This window comes from Rana temporaria, chromosome 3 (genome assembly GCF_905171775.1).
Source record: "Rana temporaria chromosome 3, aRanTem1.1, whole genome shotgun sequence".
In the NCBI taxonomy this organism is placed as follows: domain Eukaryota; kingdom Metazoa; phylum Chordata; class Amphibia; order Anura; family Ranidae; genus Rana; species Rana temporaria.
In genome coordinates, this window is record NC_053491.1 from 433,231,406 (window position 1) to 433,252,582 (window position 21,177).

A 21,177-nucleotide genomic window follows, 5' to 3' on the forward strand; every position below is an offset into this window, starting at 1 on the left:
CCCAACCCCCCCATGTTGAGGGCATGCGGCCTGGCACGGCTCAGGAGGGGGGGGGGGCGCTCGCTCGTCCCCACTCCCTTTCCTGACCGGCCGGGTAGTGTGCTTTGGATACGGGTCTGGTATGGATTGTAGGGGGACCCCCTACGTTGATTTTTCGGCGTAGGGGGGGTCTCCTTACAACCCATACCAGACCTAAGGGCCTGGTATGCTCCTGGGGGGGGGGAACCCATGCCGTTTTTTTCTTTGAAAATTGGCATGGAGTTCTCCCTCTCAGGAATGCATGCCGAGCGACGCTGTCAATTTTTTTTTTAATTATTTGTTTTCCCGGCGCGTATATTTTTTTTCAGCCGTCGCAACTTTAGTGTCCCGTCGCAATCCACAAAGCCCGGCGTAAATTACGTTCACGCGCTGCACGTCGGGAAAATTACGTCACACGCATGCGCAGTACGGCCGGCGCGGGAGCGCGCCTCATTTAAATTTTAAACGCCCCCCGGAGAGGAGGACCGCCTTGCGACGGAGGCACTTAAGTTACACGGCGTGTAATTTCTAGGTAAGTGCTTTGTGGATCAGGCACTTAGGTAGAAATTTTAAGTCAGTGTAACTTAACTGCTGAAAGTTAAAGCGGTGGTTCACCCTAATATATAACATCAGCTCAAACACCCAGGCTCAGGCCGTTTTTGCACAACTCGTTAGTTAAAAAATATAAAAACGATTCCATACCTTTGATCAGCTGCCACTTCCTGGTTGGTATCCCGCGGGAGTGGGCGTGTCCCTTCGTCGCCGCATTGTTTCCTGGGATTACTGTGCAGGGTCTCGTGACACTGCAGATGATGAGAAATCTTTGGCTCCAGCATGGCAAATCTCGTGTGATTTTGCATGTCACATGACTCTGCAGCAGCTGCTCAATTAGTTCTGAGCTATTGCTGAGAGAAAGTATTAGCTCAATTGTGTCAGCAGCACAACGGGGCGGGTCATTATGACGCCGGCCGTTGCGATGGCAACTGAGCAGTGTTGACGGCGCGGCTCGCCGTCAAGACTGCACATGCGCGGGATACAGCGGTGAATGCTGGGACTGCAGCATTCACCGCATCCCGGAAGAAAGTCCTGTGGGGCTTCACACTGCCAGGACATAAGATGGAAACGTCCATCCATAATTTATATAACATATCGTTTTATGGCAAATCGTTATGCAGCCACATAAAACAGCAGGACGGGTGAGTAGACTCTTGCATCTAGCAAAAGCGGGTGAAAGGGTTTTTAAAAAAAAAACGTAATTAGGGGGAACCACCGCTTTAAGTTAGGCAGCTTTTTTGGGAATTTGGCCCACAATTCTTGAGGAATTAAGCTACTGGAAAGGTTAGAAAACATTGTTTAATCACTGTTATTTCACTGTAGATGTGACAGCTCTAGAGATCTCCAGGCACCTTCCTCAAATTTCTTATATGATTATGGATCATTTGTCGGAGGTATCATTGGTAGGATCTGCAAATGTATCTTAGTGTCTTCCTGTGTCTATGGGCACTGGTCTACTGGAACAAATCCACAAGGTTCACATACTATATGGGCATTTCCAGCCTAGTGCCAGTTGGAGGGTTGAGACCTTGGTCAAATAATTTCCAGGGGTCTGGTGAATGACTAATGGCTATGACCATGTTTAGAATCTGAAGATGGCACTTAGACAAGAATCAGACTGTTTTTTTTTTCAGTTTGACATGTTGTGGAAGGAGATTATATAGCAAGAGTTGAAATCCCTTTGAACTTTAATCAAAAACTTGACCTCAGTCACAACTGAATCTCCAGACCTTTACTGTTGAAGTCATTAATTTCCTTCTTGCTAACAAGCTGAAGATTTCCAGATGAAGAGGCTGTAAAAATGGAAACAAAGTATATTTATAAATATACACATTATACAAAGTATAACAGGCACTTGGAGAATGAAAATGGTACAGAGAATACAGGGAAGTATTAGGAGTGTCTCCTGTCTTGTCTAATAGGTAACAAAAAATCTTACAAATTAATCTTGTTTTAGTGGCCAAAACTTCACCTTAAAATAAGTCTTTGTATCTAATTACAGCTTGTACATGTTTTGTAATTTTTTTGGAAGACTTTGATAATTGGAAGCTTTGACTATAAAGCTCTAAGGAAGAACAGCACCTTTCGAATCCACTGGTTCCAGAGCGCCCTTAATTCTGTGGCAGGTTGGCTCTGCTGGGCGAATCGTCGAAGCTGTATGTCGGTCAATTAAGTGGGCTAGCAGGCACGCCCCCGCTGCATCGCGGGGGTGCCGATGCTCGTCACGAGCGATCTCCGGGCACGAGAGGCAGAACAGGGACGTGTGTGTGTAAATGCACACATCCCTGTTCTGTGAGCTGAGGAAAGACAGATCGTGAGTTCCTAATAGCTAGGAATCACGATCTGTAATTCCCACTAGGTCAGTCCCATCCCCCTTCAGTTAGAACACACATTACGGAATACAATTAACCCCTTGATCGCCCCCTAGTGTTAACCCCTTCCCTGCCAGTGACATTTTTACAGTAATCAGTGCATTTTTATAGCACTGAAGGCTGTATAAATGCCAATGGTCCCAAAAATTTGTCAAAAGTGTCCGATGTGATAATGTTGCCGTCCCGATACAAATCAAAGATCACCATTACTAGTAAAAAAAAAAAGACTGCTGGGAAAACAGCCTTTTATAGTGTGTGTGCTGAAACCTATATCAAAACCATCACTAGCCAAAGTCTAGTCAAAGAGCAGAGGTCAGGTGAAAGACCTTGGCCAATGAACGCTTTGGCAAATGCATTATAAGATGTTCAGTAGGGCAATTCCAGGTGAAAATGTCAAAAGTTCAGTAGTTGTCACATACTGTATAAGTATACAAAACCTCTAATTTTAGCATTTTGTAAACTCTGCCATGTCTGAACCTGCTCATTTTTAAGTAAATGGGGAACATCTAGTATGGGGCCTAAGTGTAATTTCTTCCCATCACTGTAATGAGGATGACTCAACCAACACTTCAGATATCTTATTAGCGGATCCACAGTCCAATATTGGGCTGGAAAAAAGAAACAACAGGCCCACTATATAATTTGTAATGACAATGCTTGTTATGGCATTTTGGGAAGAATGGTCATAGAATAATTTTCAGCCTCTCTAGTTGTGATGGATTTTAATGTTCAAATGTCAGGTTTAGTTTAACACCAATGGCAGAAACTGATCTGGCTAGTGTGCTATAATGATATCTGCAAAGTGCTGATACAGTATATGTTGGCTTCAGGATATCCCTTGACTAGGTGCCAGAATGCTTCCAGTTAGTATCAACAAGTAGCGGAAGGAATGGAAATGATGTGCTGGTAGTGCAGGTGGTATGTATATACACTGCTCAAAAAAATTAAAGGAACACTTTGAAAACATCAAGATCTCAAGGGGCAAAAATCTCATGCTGGATATCTGTACTGATATGGACTGGGTAATGTGTTAGGAATGAAAGGATTGCACATCATTTGATGTAAATGAAAATTATCCACCTACAGAGATGGCTGAACTCAAAGACACCCCGAAAATCAAAGTGAAAAAATTATGCAGGAAGCTAGTTCAAATTTCATTGCAACAACTCAAAATGGTCCTCAGTAGTTTGTATGGCCTCCAAGTGCTTGTATGCATGCCTGACAACATCAGGGCATGCTCCTAATCAGACGGCGGATGGTGTCCTGGGGTATTTCCTCCCAGATCTGGACCAGAGCATCACTGAGCTCCTGAACAGACTGAGGTGCAACCTGGACTGAAACATAATGTCCCAGAGGTGTTCTTTTGGATTTAGTTCAGGTGAGCGTTGGGGCCATTCAATGGTATTAATTTCTTTATCCTCCAGGAACTGGCTGCATGCTCTCGCCACATGAGGCCAGGCATTGTCGTGCACCAGGAGGAACCCAGGACCCACTGCACAAGCGTAGGGTCTGACAATGGGTCCAAGGATTTCATCCCGATACCTAATGGCAGTCAGGGTGCCATTGTGTAGCCTGTAGAGGTCTGTGCGTCCCTCCATGGATATGCCTCCACAGACCTTTACTGACCCACCACCAAACCGGTCATGCTGAACAATCTTACAGGCAGCATAAAGATCTTTGCGGCTTCTCCAGACCCTTTCACGTCTGTCACATATGCTCAGGGTGAACCTGCTCTCATCTGTGAAAAGCATGGGGCACCAGTGGCGGACCTGCCAATTCTGGTGTTCAATAGAAAATGCCAATCAAGCTCCACAGTGTCCGGCAGTGAGCACAGAGCACACTAGAGGACGTTGGGCCCTCAGGCCACTCCCATGAAGTCTGTTTCTGATTGTTTGGTCAGAGACATTCACACCAGTGGCCTGCTGAAGGTCATTTTGTAGGGCTCTGGCAGTGCTCATCCTATTCCTCCTTGCACAAAGGAGCAGATACTGGTCCTGCTAATGGGTTAAGGACCGTCTACGACTCTGTCCAGCTCTCCTAGAGTAACTGTCTGTCTCCTGGAATCTCCTCCATGCTCTTGAGACTGTGCTGGGAGATACGGTAAACCTTCTGGCAATGACATGTATTGATGTGCCATCCTGGAGGACTTGGACTGCCTTGTGCTACCAGTAGTGACACTGACCCTAGCCAAATGAAAAATTTGTGAAAAACAGTCAGAAAAGATGAGTAGGGAAAAAAATGTCAGACACCTCCACCTGAAAAAACATTCCTGTTTTGGAGGTTGTCTCATTGTTCCCCATCTAGTGCACCTGTTATTAATTCCAATTAACAGCAAAGCAGCTTAAACTGTTTAACAACCCCCTCTGTATACACCCCCCTCTGCTACTTAACTGACCAGATCAATATCCCAGAAGTTCTGATTCAAAAGTGTTCCTTTAATTTTTTCGAGCAGTGTATGTGTATATATGCATGTGTGTATTGAGGAGAATTACCAACCAAGGCTAAAGAGCTTAAAGAACAAAAATTAATGTCTTGCATACAAGGTACCAAATATTTCACTGTAAAACTTCATTTTTGCATGAATGATTTTTTATTGTTCTAATTTTTATTTAAAGTCCAGGATGGAAAAAAACTTGCAGTGACACCCACACTCTGACAGGCTCCAATGCTCTCCTCTTCTCTCCCCCATGCCAAGCAGTGGGTGGTTCTTCTGTTTCATCACATGCAATGCAGGGCTATTAGTCCTACCGTGCATGTGATAGAGGTTAGAGTGTAACCAATGGCAGCGAGTGCCCTAATGAAGAACTGCAAGAGACCGGTTGCACAGATTGAGGGCGCTGGCAGAGTGCAGAACAATTTTTTTTATTTTCCTGGCTTTAAATACTGTGGGCCAGATTCTCAGAGGAGATACGACGGCGTATCTCCAGATACACCATCGTATTTCTGAGTCCGGCCGGCCGGCCGGTCGTATCAATGTGCCTGATTAGAATCAGTTACGCATAGATATCTATTAGATCCGACAGGCGTAAGTCTCTTACGCCGTTGGATTGTAACTGCATATTTACGCTGGTCGCTAGGGGCGTGTACGCTGATTTACGCGTCAAAATATGTAAATCAGCTAGATACGCGAATTCACGAACGTACGCCCGGCCGACGCAGTACAGTTACGCCGATTACGTTAGGCTTTTCGCGGTGTATAGTTACCCCTGCTATATGGTGGCGTAAGTGCGGCGTACCAAAATTAAGTATGGCCGTCGTTCCCGCGTCGAAATTTGAAAAAGTTACGTCGTTTGCGTAAGTCGTCCGTGAATGGGGCTGGACATCATTTACGTTCACGTCGAAACCAATGACGTCCTTGCGGCGTACTTTGGAGCAATGCACACTGGGAAATTCGTCAGTCACGTCGGGTCAAGCCTGATTTACATAACACACGCCCACCTCTTTACAATTTGAATTAGGCGGGCTTACGCCGGCCTATTTACGCTACGCCGCGGCACTTGCCTGTAAAAGTTGCGGAGGCGTAACGTAAATAGGATACGTTACGCTCGCACAAAGTTACGCCATTCTACGTGAATCTACCCCTGTAGGTCCAGTTCAAGACTGACTCAAAGGTTTTTTTGGGGGGTATTTACCTGAGTCAAGTAAGTTACCTGAGCCACTTTATAAAATATGTAAAGATATGAAACCAACATGCAATTTATACATTTGTATAGACGCTAATTGATATATGTTATATAGAAGCTATAAAACTACATAATAAAATCAATGTATTGCAAAAAAGTTCAATGTCAATAAATGTAACAGTAAAAAGTCTCCACTGCAGATAAACCAAACGTGATCATATGCCACAGACTATCCAATGTTTTTAATCAGAATAAATTGCACTTCCAAGCTGTAAAATGCCAGGAAGAAATATAAACAGATAATATAATTTATACAAATTTGAAATACAATAAGAAAAAAAATGTAAATTCTTACAATTGGAGAATACGGTAATGAATAAAGCCAGGATCAGTATATACAACAATGCCAGCAGTCCATAGGAAAGCCGTTCTGGGTTTTGCCTGAAATAATTAGACCATCTGTTGCCTAAAATGACAACACAAACGGGATGTTAATATACCAGACCTTTAAAATAAAAAAAATTGTATTTTAAAAACCAACAACATTTTTTACCCTGATCCTATTCTGTTATACATACCTTTTTTCCTGCAGTGAGGATTGCATGGATGCCGACATCATGACCTCTGTTCTTATTGTGGTTCTGAGTGGTGGGTGGACCTTACTTTTGGACAGCATGGCATTCAGATAATAAAGTGTGAGCACCACTCTGTCCAGCATTACTGCAAGTCCAAGCTATGTGAGGGTGCATCCCTAGAGTCCATGATGGCCTGGGCTAATGGGAAGTGGCTTGGATCACACTGGATATTATTCAACCTGGAAGATGCCATGGACAATGTTAAAGAGCAGTTGAGTATTGCATCCAAATCTGCCTTTTTATTTTTACACTCCCTGGGCCAGATTCTCAGAGCAAGTACTCCGGCGTATCTACTGATATACGACGGTGTACTTTCAAATTTTCCGCGTCGTATCTTTAGTTTGAATTCTCAAACCAAGATACGAAGGCATTTGGGTAAGATCCGACAGGCGTACGCCTTCGGATCTTAGGATGCAATACTTCGGCGCCCGCTGGGTGGAGTTTGCGTAGTTTTCTGCGTTGGGTATGCTAATTAGATGTTTACGGCGATCCACGAAGGTACGCCCGGTCGTTGCATTCTCTTACGTCGTCGCTAGTCGGCTTTTCCCGGCGTATAGTTAAGGCTGCTATTTCTTGGCTTATATTTAGACTTGCCATGTTAAAGTATGGCCGTCGTTCCCGCGTCGAATTTTAATTTTTTTTTTTGCGTAAGTCGTCCGTGAATAGGAAAGGACGTAGCGCACGTCGCCGTTGGTGCGACGTCATTTCGCGCAAAGCACGGCGGGAAATTTCAAAATGGAGCATGCGCAGTACGTTCGGCGCGGGGACGCGCCTAATTGAAATGATACACGCCCCATTTGAATTAGGCGGGCTTGCGCCGGACGGATTTACACTACGCTGCCGCAAGTTTACAGGCAAGTGCTTTGTGAATCAAGCACTTGCCCGTAAAACTTGCAGCGGTGTGACGTAAATGCAATACGTTACGCCGCCAGAATTCTACATGAATCTGGCCCCCTGTGCCTATTCTTTTTTTTTTTTTTCAAAGGTGGAGTTGGACTTTAATATAGAATAATACCATAGGGCACTGCCAAAGTCTAAAGCTGAATAGTTGAATCAAAATGAAGCTGCTTCAGCGGGGACTGGTAACATTTTGATCCATCTATGGTCATTCTTGCTCGACAGAAGTCAATCTAACTATCCTCTTTTGTTGAATGGGAGAGTTGGAAAAAAAATCTTGATCAACCAGATGCAGCCAATTGCTGATCAGTGTATCCTGACAGCAGAGGAGACAGAATACAATGCTCCATGAGTTAGATTCCTCCATCCACCTCACTTGTATAGATGGGGGGAATCCATAATAATTATTTTTTTAGCACCCCTCTGGCTGATCAAAAGAAAAAAATCAGGGCATCTATGGCCAGCCAAACATTGCACAGTGATAAAGGAATGTACGGTATATACACCAGCTTCTAAAGAATTGTATTACCATTGTCCTTAAGTAAGACTACACTTTTACACCTGATAATGGATTGGTTGCAACAGGTTACAGAAAGTACTTGGTTATGTATTTAACAGTAGTATTTTTACTCGGTGGAACTCAGTCAACCAGACTTCTGTGTTGACCAGTGATAGTGGTGAGCAAGGAGCAGGAGGCCAGAGGTAGTGGAACTGAGTCCCACCAAGTTCCAGCTGAAAAAAAGCCTTATCACCTGTAAACACAGAAGTCTGGCTTCTGTGTTGACCAGTGATAGCTTGTCTCCACAGATCTGCGGAGTGCAGGATGGGATCAAGGGAGATGCAAGTGCATGGGTTCCCTTTTGGATGCCAACACTCCCACTAGATAATCTCCAAGCCAGGGAGGAGGTGCCACCTACAGTGTTCGGGGAGGTACTAGAGCTGGCTGGGTGCTTCAGTTTAATACAGCAACAAAAATAAGACACGTGGAAGATGGTGGAGCTTTTAAGAATGAGGGGAGGTTGCATGCAGAGGTCAGAGCTGAAGAGGGGTGAAAGTGAGATGTGGATGTGAGATGCAGAGGTGAGCAGTTGTGGCAAAAGGCTGAACTCTGCACTCTATATGCAGCGCAATCCTGGACTCGGCACTCTATATGCAGCGCACCCCTGAACTCAGCACTCTACATGCAGCGCACCCCTGAACTTGGCACTATGTACATAAAGCACCCCAAACTCTGCCAGTAGTGCACTCCTGGTATTTAATGCCCCTTTAAGGCCCTCTCAATGTTCGTGGTGAAATTTGACCACGCCCACTATTTGATGCGGTTTAGAGGGTGGGGGGTGGCGGTTGGGTGGTCATGGATGAGTTCCTGTACCTATTTTCTGAGAAAAAAGCCCTGCTCATGTCTGAAGCGTGGATGCTCATTGTACTGCTCTGATGTACCAATGTTTTGAGCCTTAGGGGTTAGAAATTACTTTAAATTGACAATGTTCCACTGTGGAGTCTGGTGAATAGAGACCCAAAAAATCTCTTACAAGTATGATCCAAAAGTACTTTCAAAGTGCTAAAAAAATGTGTCTATTGGGTTGGTGGAAACCCACATAAGATCCCCAAAACAGTTTTTTTAGATTGACATTTCACAACAGAAATATGATGTGATAATACTCAAAATACTTAAAGCAGAGTTTCAGGCTTTTTTGTTTATTAAAAGTCAGAAGCTACAAAAAGTTTAGCTGATGACTTTTACTTAACAGACACTTACCTGTCCCACGGTCCAATGATGCGGCCACACGGAGCCTTGCTCCTCTCCCCCTCTTCTCCTTCGGTGCCTCCATTAACACTGTGGGCACCCGGCTAAGACAGCGTGCGGCTTCACAGCCAGGCGTGCACTGCACATGCGCAAGTCATGTTGCGCTCTACCAGCGGAAGGCAATCTTCTGGGACCTGTCACGTGTCCCAGAAGTATGCCAAGAGGAAGTGGCCGCCTAGGGGGAGAGGAGGAGTCGCCTAGGTGGCCCATAGCAGGAAGTGGGAAGTCCCACTGAAAACCAAGGACCCACTCCCCCCCCCAAAAAATGACATGCAAAATGTGGCATGTAAGGGGGAGAGGAGTGCTTAAAGCAGAAGTTCCACTTTTGGGTGGAACTCCGCTTTAAGATGGCCACTTGCTTTACTTGTAGGCATGTAAAGCCTGGTACACACCACTATTTTTTTTTTTTTCGTTCAACCCGCCGATTTGACCTGCTGTTTTACTGACCTGACATTAGTACAACAATCTCACTTGCTGTTCTTTCGTGTTCTGACAGGGGGACAGCCCCCTTCATAACACTCTGGTCAGCACTCTCAGCCATTGGCTGAAAGTGCTGATCAGGAGCTGGCTTTTCCAACAGAAGCTGACCAAAATCAGCTGCCTTTCACATGGGCCCAATGTCAGATGGTTTTTATTAAACTGGCCAATGTCGCCTGACATTTGGCCTGCATGTGCGACGCTAAAGACTTGTTACTTGTAACTCCCACAACCTGCCTCACCTTATTGGTGGCTGCTAATCACATTGACAAATGGCATTTAGGAATGAGAGGGCAGACCTGAGCCAGTGATCAGGAAACTGGTTACTAGTAGCATACCTGAGCAACCCAGTTTTCGGGGGTCCCAACCGCTCTAGTGGCATGAGGTATCTGGAGGTAAATTGCAGATGAATGAGCCTTCTTTGACCTATCCTTCAAAATAAACTTAACCCAAATCTATAATAATCTATAAGCTTTTTCGAACTACCCTGGGCCTGTTCTTATGTGACAAATAGACTTTTATGAGTCTCATTATTTTACAATGTTTTGAACAAAAAACAGAATTATTTTTTTTTGACAAATTACACAAACACACACTAAGAACAACAATCAAATACATACAAAAGAAAAAATGAATTGCCTACCCTCAAAACACAATCCCCAAAAAACACATACATTGTACATTTTCTAACCAGTTAAGGACCGCCGTACGACTAAATATGGCAGAATGGCACGGCTGAGCATATGAACGTACAGGTACGTCCTCTTTAAGAAGCCCAGTCTAGGGTCGCGAGCTCCGTGACCGCGGGACCCATGGACCCAATCGCCGCCGGTGTCTCGCGGTTGGGTCACAGAGCTGAAGAACAGGGAGAGGTAAGTGTAAACAAACCTCTCCCCGTGCTTCCTAGTGATCCTGTCACTGATCGTCTGTTCCCTGTCATAGGATTAGTGATGTCAGATGCCCAGCTACGCCTCCCTACAGTAAGAAACACACATTAGGGAACACTTAACCCCTTTAGCGCCCCCTACAGGTTCACTGCCAGTGTCATTTTCACAGTAATCAGTGCATTTTTATAGCACGGTTTGCTGTAAAAATGACAATAGTGTCAAAAGTGTCTGATGTGCCCACCATAATGTCGCAGTCACGATAAAAATCGCTAATCGCCGCCATTACTAGTAAAAAAAAAATAATAATAAAAATGCCATAAAACTATCCCCTATTTTGTAGACGCTATAACTTTTGCGCAAACCAATCAATTAACGCTTGTTGCAAATTTTTTACCAAAAATATGTAGAAGAATACGTATCGGCCTAAACTGAGGAAAAACATTATTTTTATATATTTTTGGGGGATATTTATTATAGCAAAAAGTAAAAAATATAGATTTTTTTTTAAATTGTCGCTTTATTTTAGATTATAGCGCAAAAAATAAAAACCGCAGAGGTGATCAAATACCACCAAAAGAAAGCTCTATTTGTGGAAAAAAAAGGACGTAAATTTTGTTTGGGAGCCACGTCGCAGGACCGCACAATTGTCAGTTAAAGCGACGCAGTGACTAATCGCAAAAAGGGGCCTGGTCCTTTAGCTGCATAATGGTCCGGGACTTAAGTGGTTAAATGAGCAAAACTGAGAGTTTTTACTTATGGTGTAAATTTGCCAAAGGCTAAATCATTTTTGTGGAAAAAAAATCTAATTTCCTTGCTGTTTAGCAATACATACATAAAGTTGATCATTTTATAAATAGTTCCACACTATGCACACCGTTCTGCACTTATACTGCCTTACATAAGTCCATTGGGAAGCATAAAACTACAAAGGGCAACATGCAAAGGGCAAAACCTCATTACAATCAATCAGCTATTTTCCAACATTTATCATTTCTCTATGAAATGTTTCTTTGAATTAATCATATATGCTTTCTTTACACACTATTCAGCTACAAGAATTAATTTCTTACCTGAATTCTGCAGATCATGAAAAATGCTTTGATCCGATTCCATGGTCACAGTTTACACAGTTTACTTGACTTTACAGATTTTATGCAGAAAACAGCTGAATCAGGAAGGAAATGGTTGAGAAATAGTTTATCCTATTCTTTCTGCTGAATAGGATTTGAAAAGATAAGCACATCTTTGTGGACACATGATACTTATATATGTCTGTAAACAGGTCTGTTAAAGCTGAACTCCAGGGAGATTATGGAGACTGAAACTAAAGGAGTATTAAATCTAAACTAAACAATGTTATATACTGCAAGCTAATCAGTTCTTAGATGTGGTGGCTGCATTAGTTAACTATTCTTGAACTTTTTTCCTTATTTTCACCAGTTGATCCAACCAATAAAGCTGGCCATACATAGAGATTTCCTTTGTTCAGCTTGTGCACTGAATGGGAAAAAAATATTGAACAGATTCCTCCATCTTTAGATGGATTAATCTCCCCCTGCAGCTAATGTATATTGACAGCAAGCCCCTATCAAAATACACAATACAGCATCTGCATCTGATTGGTCTGCCAGTAAACCTAGTTAAGAGTCTGGTTATGGATTTTTGGGGGACCTTTGCCTTTTTTTTTATAATTTTCATTAAAGTTCTCCCTTAAACTGCCTGAAGGGACGATTTAACCATTTCGCTGCCAGAACCGTTATTGGGCTTTTTGCACACATGTTTAAAAAATCATTTTAGCCCTAAAGAGTATGTAAAACCCCAAATATTATAGTATTATAATAGTTCCTATTTTTTATGTCACACGATATTACCGCAAAATATCAGTAAATACACATTAAAGTGTGGCAAACAAATGCAACAAATTACCGAAATTTATGGTAAAATATAAAAGACGAGGCTGCGCAGAGTAAATAGATACCCAACATGACAAACATTAAATTTGCGTGCGCCCGTAAAATGACAAACTTCAGTACCCTATATTTTCTATAGGTGACACTTCAAAAGTCGCTTATAGGTATCAGTTTATGGTTATGGAGGAGACTGGTGCTAGAATTATTGCTCTTACTCCGGCGGACACGCACTGCACGGCGATATGTAACATGTGCTTTGCAAATAACATTTTCATGCGTAGGCGCCCTTGACGGGTGCGTTTATGTTCGTACGTGCAATATATGTGGAGGTGTTGGGGGCCTCAAACTTTTTGGGGAGGGGGATTTTATGTTTTCAGGTGCAACTTCAGGCCAGCAGGAGGGGGGACCCGAGCAGATCTCTAGCTAAAAAAAACAAATGAGCTAAATAACTTTATTAACCTGCACCTACTTGATTGGCAGTGTATATAGTACCTTCCTGGGCCCCATCAGGTTAATAGAGGGGCCCAGGAGGTGAGAGAAGAAGAGGGACTTTTTCTCAATTTTCGGGTGGAGGAATACAATCCCTTCCCTACATCAGTGTACATTGTGCTCACTGTATGCTTTACTCGGCGGATGGATACAATTGTAATGCGGCTCCCTTCCCTCAGTAAATGCCATGCTGCAGCCTGAGGGAGAGACTGATCACTGAGGAGGCTGAATGAAAGAATAATCCCAACGCCGGTCCACAGGCAAGCAATCCCCCTGTACACACACTGACAAATCACACAGGCTGAGGCTCAGTCCCCTGACTCCCTATTGTCTGCTCATGGTCATTATTATTATGGTGATCAAAGCACAGCAGGTGAAGTATGGCTGACGGTATAACATGCTGTGTGGTGCTGACTTTCTTAATATATGGCTGTAATGTGTGTTACAGCCTATAACACAGCACAGCCATAACAAAGTCAGCACCCAACAGCATGTTACACTGACAGCCATACAGTAGGGTGACCAGACATCCCCTTTCTGGGGACCAGTGACATTACAGTGATCAGTGCTAAAAAATATCCACTGATCAATAGGGGTGCAACGGATCAAAAAACTCACGGATCGGATCGATCCTCGGATCAGGAGTCACGGATCGGATCATTTTCGGGTCAGCGCAAAAAAAAAAAAAAGGGTGTTTTCATTGGTCCAAAAAAAAAAATGTGTGTGTGTGTGCATATATATATATATATATATATATATATTAGTGCTGTCAAACGATTAAAATTTTTAATCGCGATTAATCGCATTAATGTCATAGTTAACTCACGATTAATCGCTCTAATTTATGACGAATTTCCCCACAAATATCGCACAATTCTGCAAGTGATTATAATTTATTATCGCTGTTTTCTAGCTGATCTAAAACCATTTTTGACATAAAGGGACACTTTTGGACAATCTACAGTTTTTCAGGCAGAAAGAATAGTTTTTATTTTATAAAAGAACATGTAGGGCACTGGGCAGACCACTAGGGACAAGGGGGGTGTGTATTTTTTACATACAGTACTGTAATCTATAAGATTACAGTATACTGTGTGTATTGTGTTTGTTTACTTTTTTAAATTTGGCGCCGTTCTCCGCTCCCGTGCGTCGTAACGTCGCAGGGAACGGAGCTCGGCGTCACACAGGCACTGTGAATCGAGCGAGGAGGACCCGCCGAGCGAGGAGGACCCGCCAAGCGAGGAGGACCCGCCAAGCAAGGAGGACCCGCCAAGCAAGGAGGACCCGCTCGATCACACAGCGGGGTGGCATCGCTGGATCCAGGGACAAGGTGAGTAACTTGTCTGTGAATCCAGCGAAAAGGTAAGCCGCGCCGCGCCGCTGCACACTCTGCATGTCCACCCGAGGGCTCCTGCGTTAATCGCGCGACAAAAATATTGACGGCGTTAACATGGGTTTGCGTTAACGTCGTTAATATCGCGTTTAACGCACAGCCCTAATATATATATATATATATATATATATATATATATATATACATATATATATATACACACATACATTTCAGGGGTGGATTAAAGAGGAAGCAGGTGAGGCTGTTTGGGACTTGTTAAAAGTACAATCTTGATGTTTTTACAGCTATATATATATATATATATATATATTTTCTGTAAAAACATCAAGATTGTACTTTTAACAAGTCCCAAACAGCCTCACCTGCTTCCTCTTTAATCCACCCCTGAAATGTGCTCTCCCCCCTCCCCCCTCCTCTCACACCAGTGCTTCTCTGCTAATATTCCCTCTCCATGTCGGCTTGCCAGAGCCCAGTGCACAGCGTGACACGCCTCCCCGGGGAGGCGTGTCACGCTGGGCTCTGGCAGCAGACTGGCCGCCGCTCCGGAGCTAGGCCGAAGCCGGGAACTTTCCTAGGCCTAGGCTCCGGAGCGCTCCGCGGATCGCGGGGTGTGCCGATCCGAACGGGGTGGCCCGTTCGGATCACGGATCGGTGACGATCCGTTGCACCCCTACTGATCAATGTATAAATGACACTGACAGGGAAGGGGTTACTAACACACTAGTGGACGATCAAGGGGTTAACTGTGTTCCCTGGGTGTGTTCTGTGTGGGGGATGGGCTCACAGGAACAACACAAAGATCGCTGTTCCTGATCACTAGAAACAGCAGATCTCAGTGTTGTCCCCTGTCAGAACGGACATCTGCCTTGTTTACATAGGCAGATCCCTGTTCTGCCTCTCTGTGGAGTAATCGTGGGTGGCTGGCCACAGTATCTGTTGCATGAAAAGATGTACAGGTTCGTCGTTTTGCGCAATGGAGCCGCCCTGCCGCAGCATATGTGCGGTGGGCGGTCTTTAAGAGGTTAAAGTAGAAGTAAACTTCCATCGATTGTTTGTACCTATAGGTAAGTATAATAAGGCTTACCTATAGGCAGGGCTTTTTTTCAGCTGGAACTTGGTTCCACCACCTTTGGCTCAGGCTTGCTGCCTACCACTATCACCTGTAAACACAGAAGTCACCTAAAGCGGAGGTACTAGAGCCGGCTGGGTGCTTCAGCTTGATACAGCAACAAAAGTAAGCTATGTGGACGATGGTGGAGCTTTTAAGGAAGGGGGGGGGGGGGGGGGTGGGGTTGCATGGAGATGTCAGAGCTGAAGATGGGTGAAAGTGGTATGTGGATGGGGGATGCAGAGGAAAGCGGCTGTGGAAGAAGGCTGAACTCTGCACTCTCTTTGTAGTGCACCCCTGAACTCTACACTCTTTTTATGTAATGCACTCCTGGTGTTTAACCACTTCCTTACTGGGCACTTAAATAGAGTTCCACCCTATTTTTCAACCTGTTTGCATTTTAATTAATACTGCCCCCTTAAATAGAACTGGCATGTTTTTTTTTTTGTTTGACAAACTCACGGTTTTATTCCTGTGAGTTTGTCTTCCCGTTGCGGCGGATGGCTTCTCCGCCGCATCCAGCGCTGCTATGCCTCCTGGGTGATGTGTGTCATCAATCCCAGGAGGCTGGGCTGAACGAGCGCCGCCGTACAGTAGTTGAATCTCGGGGGGGCGGGAGGGAGGACAGTGCCGCCCATAGAGGTGGTGTCCTCTTCCTCCTCTCCAACTCCCCCCTGCTAGCACCACCCCCCCCGCCTCCACCACCCGCCCGCCGTCTGTCTCCGGTTTGCGGAGATACAGATCATCAGGATGACAGAGCGCATCTCTGATAGATCTGTATGTGAGAACACCCGCTCGTAGTACTGCCCCGCCTCCCTGTACATAGAAACAGCGTGCTCTGCACTGTGTGTTACAATTCTAGTGCAGGGAGGCGGGGCTGTACTACGAGCGGGTGTTCTCACATACAGATCTATCAGAGATGCGCTCCTCTGTCATCCTGATGATCTGTAACTCTCCCCACTCTGCACTGGTGTCACAGAGTTAGTGGGAGAGCGAGCTTGCCATCCACTGTGCCCGTAACTGTGCCCAATGCTGCCCTTACTGTGCCCCTCACTGTGCCCAACACTGTGCCCGTAACTGTGCCCAACGCTGCCCTCACTGTGCCCAACACTGTGCCCTCACTGTGCCCTCACTGTGCCCAACACTGTGACCTCACTGTGCCCGTAACTGTGCCCTGTGCCATAACTGTGCCCAACGCTGCCCTCACTGTGCCCTGACTGTGCCCTCACTGTGCCCAACACTGTGCCCGTAACTGTGCCCTCACTGTGCCCAACACTGTGCCCAATGCTGCCTCAATGTGCCCGTAACTGTGCCCTCATTGTGCCCATAACTGTGCCCGTAACTGTGCCCTCACTGTGCCCAACACTGTGCCCAACGCTGCCTCACTGTGCCCTCACTGTGCCCGTAACTGTGCCCTCACTGTGCCCGTAACTGTGCCCTCACTGTGCCCGTAACTGTGCCCAACGCTGTCGTAACTGTGCCCGTAACTGTGCCCTCACTGTGCCCAACGCTGCCTCACTGTGCCCTCACTGCACCCGTAACTGTGCCCTCACTGCACCCGTAACTGTGCCCTCACTGTGCCCGTAACTGTGCCCTCACTGTACCGATGCGGGGTGCTATGCCGGGGCCGATGCGGGGTACATGGGCCGATGCAGGGTGCTGGGCCAGGGCCGATGCGGGGTGCCGAGGCCAATGCGGGGTACAGGGGCCGATGCGGGGTGCTGTGCCGGGGCCGATGCGGGGTGCTGTGCCGGGGCCGATGCGGGGTGCTGTGCCGGGGCCGATGCGGGGTACCGAGGCCGATGCGGGGTACAGGGGCCGATGCGGGGTGCTGGGGCCAATGCGGGGTGCCGGAGCCGATGCGGGAGGCCGATGCGGGGTACCGGGGCCGATGCGGGGTGCCGAGGCCGATGTGGGGTGCCGAGGTCGATGCGGGAGGCCGATGCGGGGTGCCGAGGTCGATGCGGGGTGCCGGGGTCGATGCGGGGTGCCGAGGCCGATGCAGGGTGCCGAGGCCGATGCGGGGTGCTGTGCCGGAGACGATGCGGTGGGCAATGTTATGGTGGCAATGTGCTGTGCTGGGGGAAGAAGGAAGCAGGAGGAACTCGGCACAGGAATGGTGGGAACTCCTCATAATGGGCACAGCGGGTGTACAGACCCGGGAACTCAGCACAGGGATGGTGAGAACCCCTCATAATGGGCACAGCGGGTGTACAGACCCGGGAACTCAGCACAGGGATGGTGGGAACCCCTCATAATGGGGCACAGCGGGTGTACAGACCCGGGAACTCAGCACAGGGATGGTGAGAACACCTCATAATGGGGCACAGCGGGTGTACAGACCTGGGAACTCAGCACAGGGATGGTGGGAACCCCTCATAATGGGGCACAGTGGGTGTACAGACCCGGGAACTCAGCACAGGGATGGTGAGAACCCCTCATAATGGGGCACAGCGGGGGGTACAGACCCGGGAACTCAGCACAGGGATGGTGGTAACCCCTCATAATGGGGCACAGCGGGGGGTACAGACCTGGGAACTCAGCACAGGGATGGTGGGAACCCCTCATAATGGGCACAGCGGGTGTACAGACCCGGGAACTCAGCACAGGGTTGGTGGGAACTCCTCATAATGGGGCACAGCGGGGGGTACAGACCCGGGAACTCAGCACAGGGATGGTGGGAACCCCTCATAATGGGGCACAGCGGGTGTACAGACCCGGGAACTCAGCACAGGGATGGTGGTAACCCCTCATAATGGGGCACCGCGGGTGTACAGACCCGGGAACTCAGCAGAGGGATGGTGGGAACCCCTCATAATGGGGCACAGCGGGTGTAGAGACCTGGGAACTCAGCACAGGGATGGTGGGAACTCCTCATAATGGGCACAGCGGGTGTACAGACCCGGGAACTCAGCACAGGGATGGTGGGAATCCCTCATAATGGGGCACAGCGGGGGGTACAGACCTGGGAACTCAGCACAGGGATGGTGGGAACCCCTCATAATGCGGCACAGCGGGTGTACAGACCCGGGAACTCAGCACAGGGATGGTGGGAACTCCTCATAATGGGGCACAGCGGGGGGTACAGACCTGGGAACTCAGCACAGGGATGGTGGGAACCCCTCATAATGGGGCACAGCGGGTGTACAGACCCGGGAACTCAGCACAGGGATGGTGGGAACTCCTCATAATGGGGCACAGCGGGGGTACAGACCCGGGAACTCAGCACAGGGATGGTGGGAACCCCTCATAATGGGGCACAGCGGGTGTAAAGACCCGGGAACTCAGCACAGGGATGGTGGTAACCCCTCATAATGGGGCACCGCGGGTGTACAGACCCGGGAACTCAGCAGAGGGATGGTGGGAACCCCTCATAATGGGGCACAGCGGGTGTAGAGACCTGGGAACTCAGCACAGGGATGGTGGGAACTCCTCATAATGGGCACAGCGGGTGTACAGACCCAGGAACTCAGCACAGGGATGGTGGGAACTCCTCATAATGGGCACAGCGGGTGTACAGACCCAGGAACTCAGCACAGGGATGGTGGGAACTCCTCATAATGGGCACAGCGGGTGTACAGACCCAGGAACTCAGCACAGGGATGGTGGGAATCCCTCATGAAGGGTTCCCACCATCCCTGTTCTGTGCTGACTTCCTGTGGATGTACTTCTGCTGTGCCCATTATGAGCGTACGAATCCGAATTGAGTTTCGGGCACAAAATACGAAATAACGGCTAATGCGAAACGGAACTAAACAAAATGAATTTATTGACAGTGCACATGTCTGGTATATGTATACACACCACATATATAACAAGAGATATATATCATCTTGTTATGTAGATATATCTGCACAGGAACAAATTATTTCTTATATTTACTGGTTCCTGGAAGGAGGAGGGGAGGAGAGGTTTGCATAGATAAGGGGCGGTAACTTCCTCTGGCACTCCCATTGCTATTGAAACCTGATCTGAAATCTATTACACTGCTTGTACAGCACTGAGCATGTGCGAGGCTGAAATCCAGGAAGTCATACAGTCTGGCTTCATGATGCCCACACTTAAGATGGCCCCAGTCAATTTCTGTTTTATAAAGTGTCTAAATGCTGTAAAAACCTAACAAAATGGACCTTAGTTTACAGACTAACTGTAGTAGAATACATTAAGTTTGTGTATTACAGGGGTATTCATATTTAAAAAGTTTATATTTTTAAAATTGTGGCCGGAACTCCGCTTTAAACCCCCTTCCTGCCCAGAGGACTTTTTGCGATTCGGCACTGCGTCGCTTTAACTGACAATTGCGCAGTCATGCGACGTGGCTCCCAAACAAAATTGACGTCCTTTTTTTCCCACAAATAGAGCTTTCTTTTGGTGGTATTTGATCACCTCTGCGGTTTTTATTTTTTGTGCTATAAACAAAAGTAGAGCGACAATTTTGAAAAAAAATTTTTTTTTTTTTTACCTGTTGCTATAATAAATAGCTCAAATTTATTTTTTACATTTTTTTTTTTATCCTCAGTCTAGGCCGATACGTATTCTACATATTTTTAGTAAAAAAAAAATCGCAATAAGCGACTGGTTTGCGCAAAAGTTATAATACAAAATAAGGGACAGAATTATTTTTTTTTTATATTTTTTTTTTTTACTAGTAATGGCGGCGATCTGGGATTTTTATTGCGACTGTGACATGGCGGACACATCGGACACTTTTGACACATTTTTGGCACCATTCACATTTATACTGCAATCAGTGCTATAAATATGCACTAATTACTGTATAAATGTGACTGGCAGGGAAGGGGTTAACACTAGGGGGTGAGGAAGGTGTTAAATGTGTACCCTAATATTAGTGTTCTAACTGTGGGGGAAGGGGGGTGACTGGGGGAGGTGACCGATCTGTGTCCCTATGTACAAGAGACACAGATCCGTCTCCTCTCTCCCCTGACAGGACGCTGTCTGTGAGAGCCGGCAATGAGAAATTATCTCATATGTAAACATATGAGATCATCTCTCATTGGCCGCACAGATCACCTAGGAAATGGCCACTCTGGTTGGCCGTTCACGGCGATCTGTGATTGGCTGTGTCCAAGGGACACGGCCAGCACAACAGTTCCCCGCTGCGCGCGGGGAACGAGCAAAGGGGGGGACGTCAATTGACGTCGCCTCAGAGATTTAGAACCACCCTGCGGCCGTCAATAGTCGTACGGCCGTCGGGAAGTGGTTACTGACCCTTAAGTAGGGTGACCACGTGTCCCGGGTTGCCCGGGAAAGTCCCGCATTTTGCAGGTCTGTCCCGGGCACATTCATTCCAGGACAATACAGTGTCCCGGAATGAAACTGACACAGACACCCCCCAGGCCAAACTGATGCCCCCAAAAAGACCACCACATCACTGCCTTACTCACTGACAGTACTTGTCCTGGCTGGGAATGTCTGGAGGAGCACAATCCTGCCCCCTGCTTGTGATTGGAGAAATCATAAATCCCGCCTCTTGTGTCCAATCACTGTGCTGTGATTCGTTACAACACAAGATGATTTTTGGGAAG

At 46.6% G+C, this 21,177-nt stretch overlaps 1 protein-coding gene across 2 annotated transcripts in view; it reads right to left on the reverse strand.

Moving 5' to 3' along the window:
- Positions 1-12,022, reverse strand: part of LOC120933258 (hepatic lectin-like) — a 39,273-nt gene extending 27,251 nt beyond the window's left edge. The window contains exons 1-3 of one of the 2 annotated variants that reach the window (XM_040346374.1): positions 11,841-11,980; positions 6,423-6,533; positions 1,803-1,865 (exon numbers count right to left, since the gene is read on the reverse strand). In XM_040346374.1, coding sequence (XP_040202308.1) covers positions 1,803-1,865; positions 6,423-6,533; positions 11,841-11,883 — 217 coding nt within the window. In that variant the 5' untranslated portion in view covers positions 11,884-11,980. Of the gene's footprint in view, positions 1-1,802; positions 1,866-6,422; positions 6,534-11,840 lie in introns of both variants that reach the window. The other variant, XM_040346373.1, reaches the window with a different exon arrangement.
- Between the last annotated feature and the right edge of the window lie 9,155 nt (positions 12,023-21,177).